Genomic DNA, 25,104 nt, shown 5'->3' with positions numbered 1-25,104 from the left:
TATGTCTAATAGTCAAACTGCAATAGAGAGGGCTTCTGTTGAGCATAAAACTTAAAAGATTTCAGCGGGGAGAATTCTGTTTCAGAGGGGTTTGGGGACTCAAGTGACAAGGAGTTGAGCAACCCCCTCCATCTCTCTTAGGACCGGGCAGTTGCTGAATTCAGTAACAGAGAGGTCTAAGAACTTGATGAGATCTGTGGCTTAGTAGTCACGCATAAAATTCACAGCAAAGAAGCTGTTATTAAATTATTTTTTCTGAGGCAGAGTGTGGGGTTCGAAGTTATGTTCTTCTAAAAAAAAACAATTTGCAGAGATGTTTGCTGCTTTACTCATTGACCGTTTTTCCCTGTATTTCTCAAGGAACTGTTTAGCAACAGTGTGCATATGGATTGTATGGGTTTGTATGGGCATGTATAGAGGTAATATAAAAATGTTAAGTGTTGGTTACGTTTTTAATTTAAAAAAATATTTGGGTGTTAAAGGGTTTAGTTGTCGTGATTTAAAACAAAATCAAACAAAACAAAAAAAAACACTAATTTTGTCCAGCTAAAAATCACCGTAATTTTAACTGCACTGAACAATAAAACGTTTGTATTATAAAATGCCCAAGAATTAGCTCCTGGGCATCACATTATGCTCTCATTAGATGACACTTCTCCTCCATGGGCTGAGCAGCCCGAGGGTCTCTCTGCTCCTCGTTACGAAGCACCGCGGATGCCTGCCCAGTGGAGATTGAGCTTCAGGATCAATTCCACCCTGCTTTAGACCCGGGCGGCTGGGATGCTATGTGGAGCCGAGCTGTGGACACGGGGCCTCTAACGTTTTCCTCCCCACCGTGCTTGGTTCCCTCCCCTGCTTCCCGGGAAATAGGTATGGACTGTGCCAGAGGTGCACAGCTTCTCTTCTAGGTTTTACACAGGTCTAAGACCTCTACATTAGAGTTGTCTTGGGAAAAGCCCTTAGAAACTAGTGCCCAAAGCAGATATTTCTTAAGTCTCTCTTGAAACAGATATTTCTGCCCAGGACTTTTTCATTTTAGTAAGCTAAAGAATATGTTGAGTGAAAAAATAGGCTTATGTCAGAAATAAATCTGTGGGGAATGTGATGCCAGACTTAAGTGACCAGGAGAAAAGGAGGAGAAAATTTTCCAAACTTAGATTATAAGGATGAGGAAGATTGTTGCTTTTGAAAGGTGAAATGGTGCTTTTGGTGCTTGCACGCGTACAGCTGGATTCTCACAAGGGTGCATGGCGTTTCTGGATGCCAAGTGCTTGTGAACAGCATATGGTAAAATATGCATGCAAATCTGCCTCACACCTCTATATAAAGAGGTGAAATTAGAAGCACATACAGCCAAGCAAGCCATGCACGTATGAAACGGCCACAGAAAGTCCTGTGAAGTGCTTTAGCTCCTCAGCAACTATACCTTAGGCTGAGGGGAGAGGATCCTTATACGACTTAATAATGTTCTCTGAGGGGAAAAGAATGATAGAAAAAAAAAGCAGTATTTTTTTTCCATGCTATTTCATAAAGGAACAGGATTTTTTTTATTTATGTGTTTATAGGCACAGATATTCTCAAGATTCTGTTTCAGATTTGAAGAGTAAATAGAGACTGTGTATGCATGTTGAGCACTAAAAATTTTAATTTTTGATTTTTAATTTCAATTTTTTTTCTGGATTATGTTTGTCAAAATAGAGGGCCAAACTTGATAGCTGACAGTGAGAAAGGGTAAACTTGAGTCTTTGCGACTTTGACAAAGTTCTTTAACCGTCTCTTAAAGAAATGCCCTTAAATATGATACTGGAAAAAAAAATTCTTATGACTGTGCACACAGATTATTGTGTTCTTTTTTTGGCTTAAGCACCAATGAAAATGAGTTTGATTTGAGGATATTTGCATTTGGATTGAATCTTTGTTTAGGCTTTAGGGGGCTGATCTGAAATGTGCCTGAATATGTAAGTTCTCAAAACTGAGGGGAAAAAATAACCCCCCAAACCTAAAAGCAGAGTAGATGCGAATGAAATTATGCTGTGCCTAAATTGGAATCTGCTGCTTTGAGCCTATTCTTCCTTAGTCCCTGTCCAAAAGAGATAAAATTAAAAGATTGTCTCTCACATGCCGTATGTCAGAAGTGCTTAACATTCCCAATTAAAGCCATAATTTCCAAAGCGCTTTGCTGTCACTTAGCTACCCAAATAACTGGCCAGCCTTCTGCAGCACTTTGCAAGTGAAGCACCGAGTCCTTCTGCAAAGGGGATCTCTGTTGTGGGTTGCAAACATCTCCAAAGCCTGTCAGGAGGTGGTTTTGAATCGCTTGTTTGTGTTTTACTAGTTGTTTCTTTTTTTAAGTGCAAATACAATACTCTCGTCAACTTGAACTCTCCTGTGAGCAAGGGCTAAGTTAATATAGTATTGTTAGCTGTTCTCTCCTTTTAACATGAAGTGCAGTCGGTAGCTTAGAAATGCATGAGAGAGTGACGGTAGTGTTGGCGTCACAGCAAAGTGCCTTCAGAGGAGTATCTTGCGCTGCATTTAACTGGTGCTGTAAAGAGCTCTCTGAGCGAGCGCCCGTCTCGGGCAGCTAATGCCTTGGGGATGTGGGGACGGGCAAAAGGGGCTGTGTGCTCAGTGCCTGAGGCCGGTGCCACCTTGGAGCAGCTGCCCGGGGCAGCGGTCGACACCAAAAGGCCTAGTGAAAACACCGCGCGTGTCTCGAGCTACACAGGCCTTGGCGCAGCCTGGGTGCCGTGCTGCGCGCCGCGCTGACCCTTGGCTGGAGAGTTCACGTTGCACGCTGCAAGCAATTGAGATGGTTGGACAGACAGGGGAATCGTTTTATTTGCGGGAGCCTGTGCATCCCTAGACTCCGCTTTGGCATCAAACATCTGCTTCATGATCTGTTTCGGGGCCCCTTCCCATCCACCAGCAAAGGATGTGACTTGAGGCGAGCTGTGTCCCCGCTGCCGGGGGGAGTTTGCCCCGAGACTTGGTTTAGTCTGAACCCAAGCATCCTGCCACGGAGATCCTTTTATTTATTTATTTATTTTCAATTACTTGTGAAAAGGCAGCCAGATGGTAAGTGCATTAACATATTAACTAGGGAGTGGAGGAGCCACTGACTTCTGTCATATGGGCTGTTGTACAAAGTTGATATAAACAGTATCTGCCTGTGGCTGGGCATGAGCACTCACCCTTAGTCTGGTAGCAAGAGCTGTGATAACTGCTTAGCAAGTGAGCCAAGTCAGCAAGTGCAGCTCTTGTTTTTCGCTGTAGCTCATGCATGTTTGCACTTTGTAAAGTGAGTGAATTTTTGTTAAATTTTCACGAACTAAGCCCTGCGTGGTGCAATGTTTGGAAATAACCTGATGCATTATATCACCTGTGTGTTCATAGTGGAGACCTAATTTTGGAGTGGTTTTTGTCTCCACTTTTTTTTTTTTTTAATTTCTTTGCTGGAGTGTCATCCTGATCCATACTGACATATGTACAAATGAAATCCACATTCCTTCTTGCAATAACATGGTTAAATTCGGCCTTTATTAGTGAGTAGCATATTATCAGCTACATGCTTCCCTGCCATTGATTCACAGGCTTTGCAACATATGGCTATTTCTCCTCCTCCTCCGAAAAAAGAAATCCTTTTTCTAGCTTAAGAAAAAAATATAATTGAATATTTGCATATCTCCAAGGAGCCATGTGAGTTAAACTCTGCATTCATCTTTGGTAGTTCTTAGGCTGCTTTGTTTTAAGAGTAAGAACTATTGCTTTTATGAAGTGCCTTTTTCTATCAAGTCAAAACCTCACAGCAGTGCACAGAAAAGGAGCTAAAGTATAAAGGAGCTAAGTAGAGTCTTTAATAGAGAGCACTAAGTTGTAAGTGTTTTTGTTCCTACAGAGCAGATAGATTTGGTTCCATCTGTTCCATATTCATAATAAAGGAGCTCGCTTGCAGGAGGACTGACTTCCTGGAAGTAGCACGGTAATGATCTTTTCACCACGGAATGAAAAGATCTGAAAATGGTCACTTTGGCTCCGCAGAAAGCAGCTGGCACCGATAGCACTTTAGACCTGCTCTTTTCCCATAACTCAGTTTCAAGGTGCATGTTTGTTTGAAATATCTTTAAAAAAAATAATACTAAAAAAAAAAAGATGTAAACCTTAAGCTCTTCTTCCCCCCTACCCTGGTCAATCCTCCTTCTGAGGAATTGAGGATTTGGGCTCAGACAAAAATGGAATGACATGTTACATACAAAGGGTCAATTTTTCTTTATTTGATCTTGGTATTAAAGGCAGAAATTAAAAGTGATTTGCTGCCACTCTTGGTTCTGTTCCCTGAACTTTTTGCACCGTCCCCAGTCCCTCGGCGAGAGGACTCTATGGATGGGCAATGTGAAGCACACAAAGCGTGTGCAGAAGTCCCTTGCTGTGTTTCATAATTAGGGTGCTCCAGTGCCAGCTTTGATTACACACCTCGTGGGCTTTCAAAAAAAAAAAAACCCCAAAACATATCCAGCTTGAGCCAAGAAAAAAATATTCCTGTCTCCACAGGGTATTTCACAAAGGGAGAACCAAAAAACACTCTTGCTTGGTTAAAGAACACATTATGCAGTGACCTCTTGAAGGTCACCTTAAGGCTTTTCAGAGACTTCAGAAATTAAGTGGAACCACAGAATTCGAAGGAGCCTTCAGTGTCGTGGAAAAGGGAGTGATAACGGGCCCCTTCAAATAAGGGATTTGATTTCAGAGGGGGTTTCTGTTTGGGTGACATTTGGTGGTGGTGGTTTTTTTTTGTTTTGTTTTTGAGTTCTATATGTTTTGCCATAGTAGTTCAAGGAGAAAATACATTGATTTCACATGGCTGTCTTCTTTAAGGTAATTGGGGAGTATATCCAGGCTTCTTTGGAGAAACCTGGTTCAGAAACACTGAAGCTTCTTAGGAGTGTGAGGGGAAGGAGGTGTCCGATGCCTGCTGGCACTCAAAAGCTACCAGAATTGTATCAAGTGCAGATGTTAATGAGAGGTTTTTGAGCCAGGAGCAGAGATTCATCTGTAAGCAGATCTGCACGATCCCAGAATCATGTGGGACCATATGCTTGGCTAGCAGGGTTGCTTTAATGTGGCCGGCCCTTGGGTCTTTAGCCAGAGAAGATTGGAGACATCTACATGTGGCAGTGATGGATACCGTGTGGTTGAAAAGAGCTGATTTGGTGGTGATTTTGTCCATATCTTTTTGAAGTGAAGTGTGTGTCAGCAAGGAGGTGTAAATTAATGGATTTGTGTTATCCCATGTTGTTGTCCATATTTATATTTGGAGATACCTGTGGGAGGCATCATTAAAAATTGCTCACAGCCTGGCTTAGAGAGCTTCCTGGGCTGCTTAGCAGGTGAAGTGCCAGCTTGCTTGCTTGGGTCAGGAAGCATCCGAAGATGCTGTCTGCATCTCATGCTGCAGAGAGCGTGCTTGAGAAGACTGGGTCAAACAGTGTCTTTCTGCAAGAATAGCAGGAAAACATGCCTGTTTTTGAGAGAGGGAGGCATTGGTACAGCATTGGATTTTTCTCCTGCATTTGTGGAGAAGATCAGGAGATACCTATATGGCTCAGCAGTCCAATGAGGTATTTTATGCTTTTAAGAAATGTTCTCCAAACCACCAGGGGCTTTGAGCCCCGCTTGGGGAATACCATACACACATGCCTACCTGGTTTTGAGTTCAGCTGAGAGTGATCACTGGAAATAGAGATGAACATCCTGTGCTCTACGTTAATTTAAAAAAATCGAGCAGCGTGGAAGGCAATAATTAGTGGCAGAGTTGCGACGAATTGTTAGTGCTCCCGTGGGTGTTTCAGGCTTTCCCACACTCCTCATTAGGACAGCCTGCAGTCTTTTCGGGGCTAGGTGAGATGTGTCATGCTGCTGACAAGGCCGCGGCTCTCCTTAAAGTGGCTGCCGTGATGGAGTGACGCTCACCAAGACTGGCTTTGGTTCACATCCGCCTTCCCAGGAATGTGTGACCTGCAGCACTTGCACGCAAACCAGACGGGTGAAACAAAGAAGCAGGGAGCTGGGAAGCTTAAAGAAATCTGCTGTGGCCTGAGGTACACCAGACAAATCTCAGAGGGAAGATGTCAGCTTAATGGGTTCCAGAATTCTTCTTGGGAAGGGTGACAAGTTGAAGGGTTAAGAAAATACTTTTAAGGACTGGAAGAAAAAATTCTGGCTCATATGGCAGAGTGATTGAAGGTTCAATGGTCCCCCTCCAGGACTTGAACAAACTGGGAATTCACCTGATGAAGATGTACTGTTATTAATATGGTGCTGGCATCTGTTATTTAATTCGTAGTGTACTTGGTCATGGGCTGGGACCCCATTATAGTCAGTGTAATGAAACAGAAGGTTTCTGCCCCGAGAATCTTTCCTTACTTGTCAGAAACAGCTTGAATTACAGAGGACTACTGTGTGTTTTACAGACTTCAGCCTTTCTATTCCTTATCTGATTTTCATTCTGCCCAGCTTGGATTTATTTGGAGAGAAGGTAACTCTGTGCATAAAGGCGTTTTTTGTAAAAGCAGTGCTGAGTTGCTGGTGGACTCTCCTGAAGGGAAAGGCCTTTCTGAAAGCCATTGGGCAATGGATTCCCTCAAAGCAATGCGCTTGCATACTTGGGGACATGGGCGCACGCTCACACACATTGAGGCTTGCATTATGCTCACCATTTGCCTCTATGTTAGCAACAAACACATGTGCCCCCCTGTTTCTGCCTTTTTTTTTCCTAAATTTTCCTTGTTCTTAAGGCAGCTTCTTGCAGATCACTTCCTACCTTTACTTCTTTTTCCTCAAGAGAGAGAGGCATAAATACAAGGTTTTGCTCCTTTGCTTGGGTGAATCAGTAGAAGCAACTTTTCATGTCTGGCTGCCTGTCACACTCCCTACACAATACAGCATTTACATTTTTTTTTAATTATTTTTAGGAACTGACAGAATTTACATGTGTAGCATAGGAAGCTAGAAATGTTTCCAATTATTTCAAAGAAAGTAGCTAAGCACATGAAAATAGCACAGATTGGAATCCTCCTCTTGGTTTTAATTATAGTGTCAATAGTGATAGAGCCAGACATGGGTAAAATGAAGTCCATTAAAGTATATGAGGTTTAGTAACACCCACAAATTCCATGCGGGTGAACATGTTGCTTTAAAGATCAAAAAGAGAAGGTCATTAATAACAAGACTATAATGTCTCTTCAAATGATTTACTTATGTCTAGTTCTTAGAGATGGAAATTAGTAAAATAGCCCGCTTGAAGAAAAACATGTTATTTCTAGTGATACCAAGGGAAAATCAAAGTATAAAAGTGCTTATGAAAAGTATGAAGAGGATATATTTTTCCCTAAGTACTCTATTTGATAGTATTAACTTGTTTTATTAGCAATTTACCCTAATACAGTCTTAATGTTGTACAATAACTGTATTTGTTTCTGTTAATGTCACTGAAACCAGAAATGAGATCTGTGGCTGTTACTTCTTTCTAGTTAAAAATGTTACTTTGATAGAATAGTGCGACATCAGTAATTTATATGGTGCCACCATAGTGATGTTAGCCCTTATTTTGTGATATGTAGTAGAGTTTGCGTTTATAGGAGAGAGGCCCGTGAATATTCCACGTGGGAGCCAATGTGGGAGCCCTTCTTCATCCCTCCCTCCTTGCATTTCTCAGGAGCTTACATGCAGCGAGAAGACCATTCAGAGTAGTGTATGACTTTCATTTATTTCCATCTGAGCTTTGTTTGTTTTTTAAGAAGCAGCAGAACTGCAGAGGCAAGACAGATTCGCAGGGAAGCTCAGGCTGCAGTCCGATGACAGCTTTGCCCCAGCTCATAACCGAGCATGACTTAAAAAAATGCCTCTGTGCAGCACAGCTGAGCTAGGTTGTCACATGGGTGGGCTTGTTTGGGGGGAAATGCTCAGAATGGGGTGTTTTCTGCAGCCGAAGCGTCTGTGGTGATGTTCTGCAGAAGGTTTGAAGGACACAGGCTGCCCCACATGGAGGTGACATTGTGTCCACTGGTCCCTTAGGAGGACGGATCATGTGCTATGCTGAGGAGTCTCAGTGCAGCAGCCTGGCCAGGCGAGCAGGAATCTGGTGGCAGAGAAGTCTTGCTTTAAATCACCTTCTAGCGCAGGTAATGGGCCTTCCTGAGACAGACAGGCCACACCAAGTCCCCCAGTAGAGGAAATACTGAACAAATGGCTTAATTAAAGTGGAAATCCATGGTTTAAGTCTCTTACCACAGAGGGTCTGATTTTATTTGAAAGGGCTTTCAGTATGAAACCTAATTTCAATCCGTGCAGCCTTCAACCAGCTATATAATGTAGGGGGACGTTGTACAGGGGGGTGCCTTTGACCGTCCTTAACCTGAACTGAAAAGGCTGACGTGCAGAATCACTGAATTTCAGTAAACAACTTTTAAGGAAGTACCTCCTGTACTTGAGGAAGTTCCTAGGGCTGAGATACTGTTTTTAAATCTTACGGTTAGACGCTTGGATATGGCTTAGCAACCTATGATATGTTAGCAGGTTAATGCTTGTAACCAATTACTGATGCTCTACCGAGATGTTGCTATGCGAATTGCTATATACTGTGATACGTAACGCGAAATAAACGAAGTCAGTTCCAGCTTCTATGAAGTTGCTGTCTGGCATTCCTGACCTGCTCCAAGCTGCAACAATATAAGGTTCAATGGATTAGGAACTGCAAGAGAATTTATATCTTCCTGGCCAAGCAGTGGAAGTGGGACAGTTGAGTCAACATGAAGTGCTAACGCACAAAGAGTAACTGCATATTACTTTCTTCCAAGAACTCTCACTAAAATAGCATTTGTTCTCGCATGTGTCTGGCAAGTCATTTACATTTCCTAGGCTATTTTTAGCAGGCTTGAGAATTAGTCAATTACAATGTAGGCCATAATAATCCCGTGTTTTTACACTAGGGCAAAGCAAGTGTAAATTAGGTATGTTAGGAAATAAAAGCAGTTTTTCATATTCTATTTGTTGTGCACATGATTTTAACAGGTCTTTTCCTCCGTCGCTGGGCACTTTGTGCAGTGATTTATACTTTGCATAAGCTGCAGAATACTGTTCTGTGCATGTGTGTATGTACACACACCATTATGAGTGGAGGAATATGACATGGTTACTTTTGCCTTCGCTTCGTAGGTGTATAGTTGAGGATGCAGGAGTAAAGCAAAGAGTGCATTTGTGTGTATACATATATATATATATATATTTTCACTTGAAGTATTTTTCCCTACTTTTCAAGGGTTATTTGATAGTCCTAGATCAGGTTCTTTTCTATCAGAGATGCTCTCTTTCTGCCTGATGACTTGAGAATTCTCACTCTTTAATTTGTGCTGTCAGTTTATACGTGCTCTCGTCCTGGTGTCAAATATAGAATGGGCAACAGCAAAGGTGCAAATAAGGTTAGTCAGAATTTACTCCAGAAGCATTATGAAGAATGAGCAAGTCATGAACAGTCAGTATTTTAAATTTCCTAGAATGTAATCATGTTCATACTACCACAGCAAAACTCAACTTTTTTTTTTTTTTTTTTTCTGGTGTATTGATATAAAAGAACAGACATAAACAGACATGTGAAGACCTTTTTTTTTTTTTTTTTTTTTTTCCCTCTAATTAAGCCCACAGACTGGTGACAGTTGGGATTTCCTTAGGACCAGGTTTGATCTGTTTTTAATTTTAGATTTTTAACACTTATAAGGAGAAGATCATCTCTAAATCCTTTCAGGGAGTCCTTTTTTTTTTTTTTAATTAATAATGTTAAAAACTCTTTCGTTGTCCGTAGATTCGGTCCTCACTGTATATACACACAAAGGAGTGTTTTATTGATTCATTAAATTCTAGCTGTCTTTTTCAGTCATACCATTTATGCAGATTGGTAACTTTTTCAATCTACATTGTGAGGGGAATATTAATAACTAATTCTGCATTTACCTGGCTAATTTGCATACATTTGTGTTGTATAGTAAATTGCACAAAAACCTACAGGGGAAAGGCTCAGCTCTTCTAACAACTAATAGGCTATTTTTTATTTTGACTTGCACAGATGGAGAAATATTGCCTGTGCCAAACATAATGACAAACTGTATTTTTAATGATCGCACACATACTCATTTCTTTACCAAGAAAGGAGCAGATGAGGGTTCTTAAAAATAAAACTTTCAAAAGCTTTGTAGCTGACGCAAGGTATGGGATGCTAAAATACCTCTGCTCAGTGGAGCGACGTCTTGCAGGTTCCCTGAGGTTCCCTGGATATCGGGTTGGACTAATGGTAGCAGCATTGCGCCTCAGAGGGCCAGAGGCAAATCTCAGCTCTAAATTTTTTTTCCCGGAGAGGTCATGTGTAACGTGCAGGACTAAGGGAGGGGAAGAATTGCCTAAACATGAGTTTCTGATTTACAGCACACATCACGCTGTGTATTTGATTGCTGCAGCTTTCCCTTTTTGGATGTATTTCTGCGTGATTGCTATAGTGCAATCCTTTGGAGTGGATTGGAAGCGTCATACATACTCCAGCTGTATGTATGTGGCCTATCAACCTCCTTAGAAGGGAGAGGATAAGCTCAAAAATAATCCTCTATAGGCTTCCCAGTACCAACCAATGCTTCTAGGCTGGGCTTGTGGTCTAGAAGCAGCCGTCACCTACAGGATTTTATGCAACACACAGAAGATGCTGCTGGGAGCATCTCCGCAATGAACTGAGATCTGGGTTCATACCCAAAAAATGACCCTGATTAGCCATGTTAGCAGGGCACAGAAGAAAACTTTCATGGAAAGGTTAAGTGGGAGAAATCACAGTTCTCGAAAATACATTGAGGAATAAATGGACTTGTCCCTGTAGACCTGTATCATAGACACCAGTTTATAATTCTGCCAAGAATATTCCAAGCAAACTGGTACTAGAAGCTTGAGCTAGGAAATAGTAGGGGGAATTACCATGCAGCACGTGTGTGCAGCGTGTGGTACGGGGGCTATGAGGACGCACGGGAAGAGTTTTGTTCTGCTGGGGAAGGGAAGCTCCTCTGTCAGCGTCCCCCCGCGCTGGAGAGAAGGTGCCGTTCGAATTACTTAGAAAAATGGGACACTTTGTTTACTGAATGAGTTCAATTTTGCTGTCTAATAGGGTCCACAGTGGATTGTGACTTGAATAATAAATATATTTGTAATGCTAAATGAGTATTTGCATGGTGTTCACAATTTCTTTTCTTTTTTGCATCCATCTGTTCCCTGCTTTTCCTTTTAGCAAAAGGTGCAATGTTACAACTAGAAGGCTAAGAATGAATTAGGAGACAAGCAGAGGAAACTGCTGATCGCCTGTGAATATCAGCAGAGGAGATGGTTGAGATGCTTTCTATAGGCAGCCTCCAAATAACATGCTCTTCTTGCTCAAGAAACTGAGCCTCAAATAGTTGCCAGTCCAACTACTGCCTATCTCGGAAAGGGAAATATTTAACTGCAGCTCCTGACTAGTGGGTCTTGATAACCAATTTACTTTGGAAATTTTCTTACCTTTTCCTCAATGTTTTGCTTTTTAATTAGCCCGTTTCATGACTTGATGGGGCCATTCTTCACAACTCCCTTAAGGAGATTTGGGGATTTAATGTAATGGCTCAACTGCAGATCTGTTGTGAGGGAAAAACTGTTTCTGTGTATGTTACATCTTGTTTTCTCTCTATGGCTCCCTAGTAGTTATTGAAAAACTCTGCTAAGCCTTATCCTGTCTGATTAAGAGCTTAAGCTGTTATGTATAATGTATTAATAATATCTAATGTGTTTTCTAGAAGAGAACTGCTTGAGAGTGGGGTGGAGGGAGCAGGACTGTTATTTCCCTATTTAAATATAGCTCACAAATACTGAAATATCAATGGTTTGGCTCTAGATGAGGAGAGAGTAATTTTCTTTACTCTTTTTCCTTTCCTTACAGGGTATAAAAATGGTAGCCAGAAGTAGTTCAGAGAAGATAAATTTTGTTATCCAATTTGTCTTTATGTGCCATTTTTTGGATCCAAGTTGGATCTAGGCCTGTGTGCAGAAGTAGTTTTTTGCATGTTCTTTTTTTGTTTCTAGTTCAGCTGAATGAAGACAGAATTTTCACCTCAAGAATGCTGAAATCATGACCTGAATTTCTCCTGAATGATGGAAATCTCTGTTTTTTTTAAGGGAAGAAACTGAAACATTTTTTTATAACTGTTGAATTGGTATATCTTGTGATTTCAAAGGGATTTAATATTTTTCCTTCTAGACCCAAGTCTTTATGTAATGATGAAGCCAAAAACGTGCTCTTTAAAACAGACCCAGGAGATTCTCATGAGGTTGCTGGTGATGGGGCACAGGGGTTGGTGGGAATAGTGTTGGAATTGTAATAAAATCATAGGAATTTGCAACATTGTAAAATTCCCTTTCTGTTTTTCATTCTGAGCCTCGCTGCCTGATTCCTTTCTGTTCTCTTATCATTCACGGAAGAAAAAGAAAAAAAAAGGGGTCTAACCTCTTTTGTTCCTTATAGGGGATCTTTTATCAAAGGCTTCTTTTTGTTGTTGCAACAAGATTTCCATCACCCTTTTATTTTTCCCTGGGAATTTTGCCTTTTGAAAAGGAAAATGTTGCTTGGGACAGGTTCTATTAGCATCAGAGGCTTCCTGCTCTCAGAACTGGCTTCTATTTTACAGCTAATATCACCTTTAAAAAGGAGCAAACAGAAGAGCCGTAGAGCAAAGCCTCAAAGGCTAACTTGGTTCTACGCAGGCGGAAAATGAGGTTTCCCTTTGTACTGCCTCGGGAGGACATCTTTTCTTATAGCAGAGCTAGTTTCTGCAGAATACAGCTACAGCGGCAGGAGTTCAGTGGGGAAGGAGCTCGAGCAGGGGGCAGGCTGGTCAAAACCGTTTCTTTTTCTCCTTTCCAGAGTTCAGAGGTGGTGCTGTCTGACAGGTGAGGAGTTTGTCAGATTCTGCTGCATTGGAAAGTTGCTTCTCTTGGAAAGCAGAAGAGCTGAAGACCTCTGATCTTTCTGTTACCACTTTGCTCTTTCCTACCCTTAAGTGTAGAAGTCAAGGTTTGAACTTTTCCAGGCACTATCAATTTGATAGGAGGCTTTTGGTTCCAAAAACCAAGCTGAGCCCAGAATTTTTCATGTGATCCTCTGTTTTTGATGGCTCACAGCTGATGAGTTATTTTCCCTCCAGAAAAAGCACTCTCAGTGTTTATTGCCAGAAATACATACATTTTACCCTCACCGTTGTTTTTGGTCATTTAGGGTTTTTTTTTTTTTTTTTGTAGTTACTACTTAAAACTCCCTTGTATAAGTCACCCTGATACAGCTCTGAAACAAAAGGTTGTCATTAAGACTGCTTTCCTAGGGAAGAACAAGATTTAAACCTTCAGCTTGAGTTCAAACTTCAAGGCATTGATGTATGGAAAAAAAAAAAAAAAAAAGATTTAATGAACAGTGTTGGCTTTGCCTAGTCAAAAGCAAGTCTGGTATTCCTAGTGTTGAACATTCAGGAAAAAAAAGATCTTGGGGTTTTCCAGGATAGCTGTTACCAGTTGTTGCCAGCTTATCCTGGATATCTTAATTCGAAAGTCAGGGTTTTCACAGATTAATGGTGAAAACATTGCAGAATAAAGAGGAGAGGGAAGACAGCAGAACAGTCCTGACAAACTCACTGCAATGTGTGTGTGTGAGGAGGAGGAGAGATGACAGGAGCCATCCTGGCTGTGCTCTTTGGGTGACACATCTGGACTTAGAGTGAACACTACAACTCCTCAGTGTTTTTGTTCATAGATGAAAAGGAAAAGGGGGAGGGAAGGAGGAGAGAAGAAGGGAAGAAATGAAAATTGATTGCAGGCATCCAGCTAGACAAACAATTTCTTAATTTCTCAGGAAGGCCAGAGAGATTGCAGTGTTTCCCTTCATCACCTGGTTCCTGCTGGTTGATCAGATGTGAGCAGAATAGAAACTCACTTTTAAAAATTATTATTCATATTATTCCTTCCTGAAGGAGTAAAGCACTGCGGTGAAAGAGGAATCCTCCTAATTTTATTGCAAGCATGAGTGTGTAATTTCCTTGGAAAGGAAAAAAAGCACTTTTTCATACTTATCACTAAAACTGTGTCAGTTCCTAGGATGATGAATTAAATGTACCTGCTGTATTGCAACCTGAAGACGATCTAACATTTAATATGCAAAGTCTGGTAAGGGCTGGTAGGAAAAGGAGCTTTAAACAGGGAGCAGATTTTAATATTTTTCTCCCAAATAAATTTGCATCTGGATGCATTTCTAAAATAATTTCTGAGCAGCAAAAAGCCCTTCAGTGGAGACATGACAATACGGTCTCTGATTTGGCTGGCATTGGAAACATTATTCCCACCTTTGCATTAACAATGTGGTAATAGGTGTCCAATGTTGCTCTTGGGAGCAGTCCCCGCGCCTGTTTGGTCCGAGCTGAGCAGTGAGCCAGTTGCATGTACTCAGCCAGGGCCACAGGGAGGGCCCAGTTTCCCGGCTATAATCATGCAGTGCAAATATTGTGCCCTAAAGAACACACTGGTTACTGCAAACGTCAGCGGAGGGAGATTTCTCTGCCTTTGATTTAGTAAGAGCCTCCAGTAAAGGCAGCTGCTGGCACTTCGGAGATGCCCGGGCCTGCGGAGGGGGGAGCATCCTCCCAGCACACTTTTCTCCATTTTAATCCAAAGGAGGAAACCATCTCTCAAGGGCTTCCCAGCAGGTGCAGAGCTGCAGCGCTAGCTCTATTCCACACTGACATTATTCCGTTTTCCTTTTGTGTGTGCGCATACTGAGATTGCCAGGCCTTCCTAGGAAAAAGAGCTGATGCTTGTCCTGGGAGCACAGCATCTCGGAGTGAGGGGAACTGATTGCCAGGATGCTGAGGAGCCTGAGAGCACGAGTTAATGTGGCTGTACATAAATGATGTTCGTTAATTGTCACAAACAGGGACAGGCTTAATAAGAACGGATGATAAGCAAAGCAGACTTCCTGCCAGTCCCAGCAGCTTTTTGCAAATCCAGGCAGCTTCCAGGAGTTGCCATTTTCAAGAAAAAGCATCTCTTGCTCTGCCTTAGTTCGTAGCTTTTTGAATGGCGGAGGCGGCTGTGTAATGGAATAAAATGACTTTGCAGTGTGCTTCAGGCAATATCTTCAGCTATTGCTTCTGAGACTTTTTGCAAGGGTGAAAAAAAAAAGAAAAAATATATTTGCAGATGATCTTTCACAGGTGAAAATTTGTATGCCCAAATGGAGTAGCTCGGTTGCCAGCGTGTGTGTTTCACTTTGGGCCAAAGTACAACTTAAAAATTGCAAACGTTGATGGAAGTTGCCAAGGTGACTTCGAGTTGGCAGAAAATCCGGTCCATAGTGACAGGCAGGGGGATTTCACTTTAATTGCACTTTTTGAGGCCAGTTTTGATAAGTAAGGAAATATTTGTAGCAGCACTTGGTCCTAGGGAAATAAGCAGATGCTGGCCATAGTGGTCTGTGCATGTGCTAGACGTGTCCTTTCCTCCTCTTCATTTGCTGCTTGGACAGTAAGTGCTCTTGTAATGAAACACACAGAATGGCGAATGCCAGGGAATGAACTGAGTTTAGGTTTAGCCTATTACATAACACAGGGAATTGTGTTTTTGCTGTAGCAAGGTAAGTGTTTTTGCAACAACGATCGATTATGGAACGTGGGTGCTGACTTTGCCTGTAGGATTTACCTGTACATATTTCTGTTAATTTGGAGGTAGATACATACTTAAATTTTTGGAAGTCACTGTCATTTTTTCTGTTTCTTTTTTTTTTCCATCCCTTTTTGGTTTAACATTTCAAGACTAGCTTTTCTGTAAGTAATTCTAAGTATTACAAAGCATAAATTTTCAGAGTATTCACCTTCATTATGGCAGAAACCATATTAAACAGCCTCTTGTGGAAAGGTGAAAGGCGATAATGCAACTTTTGCAAATATGATGTGCTTCATTCTTCATGCAAAATACTCAAGAGAGGGATTATAACAAGATCAGATGTGAAGTTCTTCTCGTGTTTTTGTATGAGCAAGATACTTTCACTCCTTGAAATCCATAAATTCAGAGGCTGAAATGTGTTTATCCCTTCAGATGAAAGGAAATTAAAGGATATTTTCTTGCAAGACAAAGGCTAATTCTCTCTCTCTCCATCTTCTCTTTCATTCTTCCCCATATCCAGCTTCTGTGATCCCCGATAATGGAAGGAGATCCTGTCTAAAGCTTAAGGTCTTTGTGCGACCAGCAAGTAAGTTCTTTACATTAAGCTTTTAAGGGTGGCTCTGTAGTGCATGCTTTACTGTGTGGTCTGGTAAACAGCAATGAAACTTTTTTTTTTACTGTTAAATCTTATGTATCTGTTCTGTACAGAAACATTTGTGTTATGATTTTCATCATATTTTCTTATCATTCTTCATAAAGCTTTGTTTTAATTACATGGCAATTGCTAACTTGTTGTTTCTTAAACTGTTGTACGAATGGAAGGCTACTGGACTCTGGACAAGTGCCACAGACTTTAATATATAAATATACTTACTTTTATATAATAAGCAGAGAGAAAAAAAGATAGAGAGAAAAAAAAGGAAAGTGGGGGGTTTAAGGGTGTCTCACTAACATATTTGGCTGTTATCTCTATTTTTGTTATAGACAGCTGTATGAAAACTATAGGTGTTCATGATCGTGTTTTCGATGTTAACGACAAAGTAGAAAATTCATTAGAACCAGCAGGTTAGTATGCTTAGAGAATCTCTTTTAACAAATGCTTCTATCCTTCTGGTGCTTCAGTACTTTTTTTCCTCTTCTCTCTGCATGCTTTGCATGATATAATTGCTCTGCTTTTGCTCATTTCTAGCAGTGCTAATATCACTTACAATCTATTTCCTGTATCCTCCATTAACGTGGGGGAGCAAAAACGTTGCTCTGTTTGTGTTTTTTTTTGGGGGGGAGGGATTATAAAAATCTGGGGTGTGCCAGCGTTACATTTAGAGCAGCCTCCTGAGGTCACTGACCCTTGCAGACCGAGCACGCGGCGTGCTAGGAAAGCCCCTGTTTCCTAACAGGGCCCCGAAGGGCAGGGAGTGAGTTGGTGCGTGTGATGTTTGGCATGTGATTTCCAAAGGCTCCCAGGAACAGCAGGACCACTGTTTGTTTGGTGGGAGTGCATGACACGGGCATGCAGCAGATAGCATTTAAGAAAGAACATTAGTCCTTTAAAAAATATATATTTTAATGTACATTTGGTTAGGTTCAGTATTAGATTTTACCCACACATGCACACACATATATGTAACTTCCCATCTAGATTTTACTGGAGCAAACTTAGGCTCATGTTTGAGGCTATTTCTCTCCTCTCCCTTTCTCTCTCCCCTCTATCTTCTCAAGAAATAAGTTTAGCATGTTTAAGTCTAGGGGGGTGTGAGCAATCCCACCAACTTCGATGGCATGGCTCATGGCATTAAAATTAGGTGGGTCTACAGGAAAATTATTTGCAGGAATGTTTACATGTCTGATTTATGTGTACCTAGACACTGCTCGCACAGTGTTTGTATTCAAGCCTCAAAAATTCGAGAATGCAGTTAAATAAACAAATTATACCAGAAAAAAAAAATACACATATGTACCAGTTAGTACATACCCTGAAGAACAGATTATCAAGATCTTTCTCTCTTTTAGGCTATTTGAAAGGGGACTTTCCCTTTAGTATGAAGCAACAGATTATTACATCTTGCTCTTTGATACCCTGGATTATGCTTGCTGATCCTTTAAATAGAAACTATTATTTAAGCAGGAATATAAATAAGACTTTTAACAAGTCATCCAGTTTGAATGATTTACCTATGAATATACAGTGGATTCCATTATTTTTCTTGAAGAGGATTTTGAAAACTCATACAAGTATTCTGACTTTGAGAATATAGGATGTTCTCTAAGCAAATCTAAATGTAAGCAAAGCATATTCATGGAAGAGATACATTTATGCTTTTAATTGTAGTATTATCCTTCCAGAGCAGAAATTGGGGACAATCATTCCCTATCTCTAGGTAACCTATGAGTCTAGAAACTCTTTTGCATTTTGTGGTTTGGTGAATATAGGCTGAGATATGTTTATCCCTCCTGTTCATTGCCTTGCAAGGGAGATGTTTACCAGAGTTATAAACATATGATTTTAGGGAACTTCCTGAGTGATTTTATTTTATTTTGTCATCACTGCTGATCGCTTCCCAACTGAGCGATAATACCTCACTAGCCCTGTCACAAAAACATACCAGTAGAAAGCATCAGGCCAAAGAGGCAACCAAAACCACACAAGGAACAGTCTGCAGCAGTGAAACAACATGTGTGCTTGCAGAGGAAATACTAACCTTACTAAGGCAGCAGAATGTTCCCGTTGGCAAGGTGACGAGTAGCGTCCCCAGACCTGCAGGCCACTGCCGCCCTGTCCTGCGAGGCGGCTGCAGAGCCCTGCGGCTGCCCTGGCCCTGCTGCCTGCAGTGCGTGCTGTGCCATTGACACATGGCCCCAGCCCACTCCCATTCCCGGGCAGCATGCAGGGATGTGGGAGGCACAAGGGGCGCGGGCTGCGCGGCGCTCCCTTCAGCCGGCCTTCCGCACGCACTGCTTGCCTCGCGTTGCAACCTCTGAAACTCCGCTGCTTCTGCTCAGGGAACTGCAGGAAACACCCTTATCTCAGAAGTCGGGAAAGCAACTAGCCCTTTCCCTGTCCTCCCTTTCTTTTCTTCCTTAATAATAATAATAAAAGTCCCTACTATAAAAAATGTACCTATCTGGGAAAATCATACTTGAAGTTTATGATGTAAAGCTATGTGATCTGGAAAATTCAGGACTGTCAAAATATATATTTTTTTCTAATTCCTGCTAGCATTCCCTCTCTTTAGCAGTGACCTTCCAGACTTTACTAGTGAATTTTGTCTTCTTCATCTCTTGCCTTCAGCATTAAAATAAGCTAAAACCCTCTAAGTATTTAAGATTGTGCAGTGTTATAACTGTGCACCTCCAAGGAAAATCATATTTGTAAAGCGAGTTTGAGAACTACACATGAAAAGTGTGCTCTAATATACAAGTGCCAAGAGACCTTGGGACTGCCTTGATAGAAAAGCCAGATGGTTCCTTAAAAAGAATCACTTTAAAGTTTCATGAAAATGAATTTTGCTGTGAAGAATGACTTTATAAAAACGGCAGCGCAGAAGATCTCCACATTTTTTATTTAAGAAGTAGTCTTCTAAATTTAGAGGGCTCTTGGTTCTGCTTTTCTTAGCAGTAGCCAGAGTTCAAGGAGCAGAATTTCTCACTGCTCTATGCTATTTCTGACCCACGAATGTCTCAGTGGTGGCTCAGGCATGTAATTGGGACAGAACTGTTGACATCTGGTGTTGTAAATTGGAACAAGACCAATAATTCACACTTACTTGCAGTTTCATTAATGATGCGAGAGGTGGACGATAACTTGCATCGTTCCCCCCGTTTAGTTTTGGTCCATCAGTAGCGAGAAAATGTTTCCAATCTGAGTGGACCTCACTCTGAGGATATTGAAGAAGGTAGGGCCGAGAGTTAAGGTAGCCTAGGAAATTTCCTTCAGAAAAATAAATAAATAAGTAAATAATGCTATGATTTAGTTGGGAAGCTGCTCTCACAAGTTATTGCATTCTGACTGTAGTGTCACCAGGGTACAAGTGTGCAGCCAGCAAGTGAAGTGTGATGCACCTTTTGCTTCTGACAACCACTGCGTCTAGCGCAGTTTTAAATATTATTATTTATTGAAAGTTTTAGGCCCCTTTGGAATTGTTCTGGAGGAAAGATGTAATATGGCCTATTCAGGGCCTAAGTCTTGGGGAGATTTTCCCTGCCAGGCATTCCTAAGGAACTGTGACTTGAGGAATTCCCATCAGTTTTTTTTTTTTTTCCCCTGATTTTAGGGAGATCTGGTGAATGCTTTTGTCCCTTTCTTACGGGGTAAAAATCCTCACGAGCGATCACAGCTAGCTTGTCATCCGTCTGCCTTGAGCAGTGCAGAAGACGCGGTGGATAAGTCTGATATAACTGCACTCCCCAGTTAATGCTGCCAAGCATGAGGTAGATTGCTAAGCCTATTTACTGCGCACTTGCCAGCCATACTAGACTGATGCTTGAAAGCCAATTAGCCTAAATTATCCCGAGAGCGCTACCTGCTCGGCAGCAGAGACGTTGAGGGGGGCTTGTTTCTAGCTAGAGGTGAGTAACTTAAAAGGTGCCATTTCTGGCAGCCCTTAATTGCAGTTGCAGAGCTCTCGCCTGGTGTAGTCCTGCTCACGTAATGTGCTGAGATGGGAACTGCGAGGCAAGGGCATCATAGGTGTGAGGGCACCTCCCCAAAACATGGAGCTTACTACACTAGGTAGCGAGATAATGTTAATTTCCCTGGAAACGTAGACACTTAAAGATAATTTAGGAATACATGTTGAGGCCACTTTGCGCTCCCTAAAATTGTTTGGCTGGTTTCCTTCATTTAGGATGAAGAAAATTCAAACTCAGAGCTGACTTTTTATGGCAAGCTTCAGACAGATAACAGTTAAAATAGTCAAATTAGATAACTGGGGATATGGAGGGTTTTATAAAGGAAAATCACTCTACCTTTAACAACAGTTAACAACTGCATTTGACTTCCCTGTTTTTTATTTGACTAACAATGACTCTAGTGTTGATCTTTTTAATTTAGAAAACTAAACAGAGCTTTATTCAGTATCAGAAACTTAGGGGAATATTTTCTACTATTTTCTCCTCTGCTACTAACATATAAGCATGTTTTTCCAACAAAACTGGTTCTCTTTTTCATTAGTTTTAGCAGCATATGTGTAAATTTGTTCTTGTGTAGCCTAAAACTTAAGCTGTTACCTACGAGACTTTTTTTCAGATTGTGTATGTCTTCTGTAAAATCATAGAATGCTATGTGTTAGCTTTTAAAGTTTCCAGAGAGAGGCTAGTATCACATCCCCTGGGTATCTCAAAATGCAGTATACTTTGGTGGAAGTTTTGTGTGTGGAAGAGGATTGTATGCGCAGCCTTACGGACTATCATTTCAAAATCAGGAGGTAAAATCTGTAACTCAGAGAATTCACTTGGAAATTCATCCTGAGCATGTGCAACTCCTCTTCAAGCCCTTTTGAAAAGCAGATATTTTTATTTAGCTGTCTAGCTATTGACTTTGCTATCTAATGAGCCATCCAAAGCCAGAGCTGCACTATTTGATAAGTGGAGGAATTCTTCATTCCTCAGTCCGTTGAAATCGGCATTCCTTTTTGCTCCTCTGGTCTTCAGTGGGAGTTTTGCCAGCAAGAAACGCAGGACTTGGCCCCAAGTTGGTTACATAATGAGATATTACATGGTTGTGAAAGTCAATGACAGCACAAGATTCATTGCCCTATTTCATAAAGGCCCTGAAATCTCCTTACAGTTGTTGGCTCAGCGAGAGTTTATTAAGGATGCACAGTCTCACTGGAATGTGTGCTTTCTGTTTGAACAGATGACACCGTACATGAGTCAGCCGAGCGATCCCGTGGCGAGAACGCGGCACAGACACCAAGGATACCCAGCTGGCTCTTGGCAACTCTCTTGTTCCTCCTGGCAATGCTTTTGATATTATAGCACAGCATGCGCCAGCAACCTGCCACAGAAAATACCAGGGTCTTGGAACATCAAAGATCCACCTGAATGCTCATCCCGATAAAGGGACTTTGTATTAGTTTTGCAGATGACAAATTGTTATTTTTTTCTTTTTCTTTTCCTTTTTTTTTTTTCCCTTTCAGCTTGAACTCTGAGCTAGAATTTGAGGGGAATAACTAGTTTCAGCACCCATCCCTACCCTGTGACTTTCTTAACCCCTCCCAACAAATGAACTCCAAATGAAAATGCCAAATTATATTAGTGACACTAGTGATTCTTATTTTCCTCTGCATTCTCCTTTAAGAAGCCACCTCTGTAGGCTCACTGTGTCATCTCTATGTGGACAAGGAAGAATAGTGGCAGATGTGGTCAGTGAAGGCTAAGGAAATTCCGTGAACGCCTGAGAGGGACTTGCTCTTAGATACAATATTTATGCCTTCTTATTCAGCACTGTAAGATGATCATGCAAGGCGCCATGTCACCATGTCAGGACTGAAGGGGAGATATTAACAATAGATACAATATAACACCATTTCCTCTAGGAGTTTCTAAATGAGCGGACTTCTAAAAGGAAAAGACAATGTTTCTTAGGGGACTGTCTTGAAATATCTTTGACAGTGATACTTGTGCTTACCGGTAGAAATGCTGTCTTTGGTGAGAGGAAGAAGTTAATACTTAGGAATGTTAGTAGCAGGCAAGGTCAGATTTAGAAAACTTCACTGGGGATGTGAGTGCCTTTGTTATTTCTGTTTAAGTGGATAGTGCACACCAGATTATTTTATTTCAAAGCAGATCACCATGGTGCTACAATCTTTTTTTTTTTTCTTGAAATGCAAAGAGGCATTTTTGAGAATAAAGTGACCTTCCCCAGCGCTGACTAAGTAGCTGATAGCCTTGGATGCTGCTCTGGGTGTTGATACATGCCAAGAGAGGACATCAGTGACCAGAAGAAACCTGTTTGGGACACAGGATCTTCAGTGTGCCCTTGATTTGTCTCCCCTGCAAGTTCCTCAGTCATGGGAATAAAACACAAGTAGAAGAAGCCAGGACAGTCTAGTAGCGTTTGGTGGGGGAAAGAAGTGTGGAATATGAATTCAAGTGTTGACCAAGTGTGTCTTTTTCCCCTTCCAGTGCAATTTCAAGAGTAGAGGAAATGTGTTTATCAGCAGGAGATAAACTAGATGGGCTCCCAAAGAATTAACAAAATATTTTTTTAAAATCCACTAGAATAGAAAATATATTATTTAGATATGCTTTATGCTGAGAGTGAGTATATATGCTTGTCCTATTTAGACTTCTGAGAGAAGTGGTAGCACTTGATGCAATTAGGATATGGGACTGTCTTGTTTGATGGAATTGAGAGGGACCCTGCTGAAGGAACCTGAACCATGGTGAAGGTTGGGCTTGAAGAAGTCCCCTGCCAGGAAATGCAAGCCTGGGGGTATTTTTTTGGCAAGGCTGCCATGAAATGTGAACTGCAAAGTGTAGAATCAGGGAAATATCAGACCAACATTGAAACAAAGCTTTTCTAGCAGCAACTGGGGTAATTATGTTAGATGTGAAACGAAATACGGAATGCATTCAAGCAAAGCAAAGATTTTATATTAATTATGAAGAAAATGTCTGGTGTAACAAAATTGAGCGATACCATCAACGGACAGCATTTGGGGACTTTTTGTCTTTAAATGAAGAAAAGCTTTCCTGAAGTTGTAAGCAGCCTGTTAATAGAGAAAGGAGGAAAGGGATATTAAGCTGCTGAGATGCAAGGGAGGTTATATGCCTGTTAACGTAAAGCCTGGGCTTGTCTGGTGCCATTCAGTATGGCGATTGATGCGAGGCCTGCTCTTGGGGTGGGAATCTAGGAACCTGCCTCTTGTATCAAGCACACACACCCAGGAGAGACCGTGCAAACCCTGATGGGAGTTGTGGTCAAATTGCAGCCTCCCTGGTCCTCTTCTGTAGTAGTGCATGTGCTCGGTGCACACACAACTGCTGCTTGCAGGTAGGAGTTGAACTCTGGAAGAGATGAGCTGGAGGATCAAAATGCGCCCGACCGAGTGGGTTATTAACCAGGGTACGGATAGTGCTGCATGATAGATACCCATGTTAAAATGATTCATAACGGCTAGAGGCACGTCGTCATGCCCACAGTGCCAATCTCATTCAGAAATGGTGATCTTGCCTGTTTGACCTTCATCTCTCTGTGATGTTGGGCGCTGAGCGTTGGGTGTTTGTGCCCAGCCAGCTTTCTGCACTTGTGCTGCTCATGGTGCAGTGCAGCCCTTTGCTTCATCCGCTAGCTGTGCAGGTTGGACGAGGGGCAGCAGGAGCGCTGCAGGCCGTGGGCAGGGACAGGCTGGCCAGATGTCATGTTGGTACTTGGTGGCATCAGGCAACTCCACTTGCACCATGTTGATAAGGTGGGCTTTGTGCTGAGTCGCAAACCTCAGGGTCCTTTGAAGGCTGTTGGTATGAACCCTAAGCAAATTTCCACCCCCTGCCCCTTGTCGACCCCACGCAAGGGGCTGGCGCGCTCACAGTCTATGCTAGGTCACCCCTACGAGCTGCACTCCTGGTTGCCAAGGGCAGTACAACGTGAAGCAGGGAAACACAGATCAGTCAGTTTAGTGGATACTGTGTATCTTTTAATAGACAAGGTAACATTTTGTGTTAGTTTAGAATATTGTTTTGTACTGTACTTTCTTGGATGGCAAAGACAATTAAAACTTAAAGTTTTGTTCTTTAAATTCTGTATTATTAGCAACCTCTGTTGTATATAGTGTTTGATAATAAAGTATTAATTTGATTCTTATGTCTTTTGTAAGTGAGAACAATAGACTTTCAGGATATTAAAATCACACATTGATTACAAGACAGAGCTTTGAAGCATCAAGCATGATCATGGCTGAGAACTGAGAGATGAGTGGCCATGACACTGCAGCATATAGGACTCATCTATGGAAATCGTTCCTCTATTGCAAGACTTCACAATGTCAAGACCTGGAACATGACTTTCGATGATCAATGTTTTGTCCTCAGTGTTAAAGGTCTGATGTTGGAGCCCTGTGGTTTCTGTGTTGGTTTTTTGTTCTTTTTTGTTTGTTTGTTTTTAATCATGTTTGTTTCTAAAAAGGCTTTGGGGACCTAGCAACTCTTCTTTTGTTTCTCTCTTTCCTTTTTTAAAACTTTTCTTTCTCCTATTTTCCTTCTGGTTTTGTTTTCATGAATAGTTTTTACAGAAGGATCTTGTCAGTGTCACGTGCGATATGTGTACGTACTTGATTCCAAAATGACTAGAGACAGCTTGGGGAGGGATCAAATGTAGATTATTTGCTTTCCCATATAATTACGGAA

At 41.5% G+C, this 25,104-nt stretch overlaps 1 protein-coding gene across 1 annotated transcript in view; it reads left to right on the top strand.

The window, feature by feature from the left end:
* The window catches only part of EFNA5 (ephrin A5), a 228,055-nt gene extending 204,804 nt beyond the window's left edge, over nt 1–23,251 (top strand). Inside the window, exons 3-5 of the mRNA XM_088521865.1 lie at nt 16,277–16,342; nt 16,741–16,821; nt 21,611–23,251. Of these exons, the coding sequence (XP_088377991.1) occupies nt 16,277–16,342; nt 16,741–16,821; nt 21,611–21,732 (269 nt within the window). The 3' untranslated portion in view covers nt 21,733–23,251. The remainder of the gene's footprint in view (nt 1–16,276; nt 16,343–16,740; nt 16,822–21,610) is intronic.
* Nucleotides 23,252–25,104: the final 1,853 nt, after the last annotated feature.

Source organism: Tinamus guttatus, unplaced genomic scaffold (assembly GCF_059628265.1).
Source record: "Tinamus guttatus ecotype Peru unplaced genomic scaffold, ASM5962826v1 Tinamus_guttatus_pri_ptg000137l, whole genome shotgun sequence".
Taxonomy (NCBI): domain Eukaryota; kingdom Metazoa; phylum Chordata; class Aves; order Tinamiformes; family Tinamidae; genus Tinamus; species Tinamus guttatus.
The sequence above is the reverse complement of the archived record's forward strand: the minus strand, read 5'-3'. Positions and strand labels throughout refer to the sequence as shown.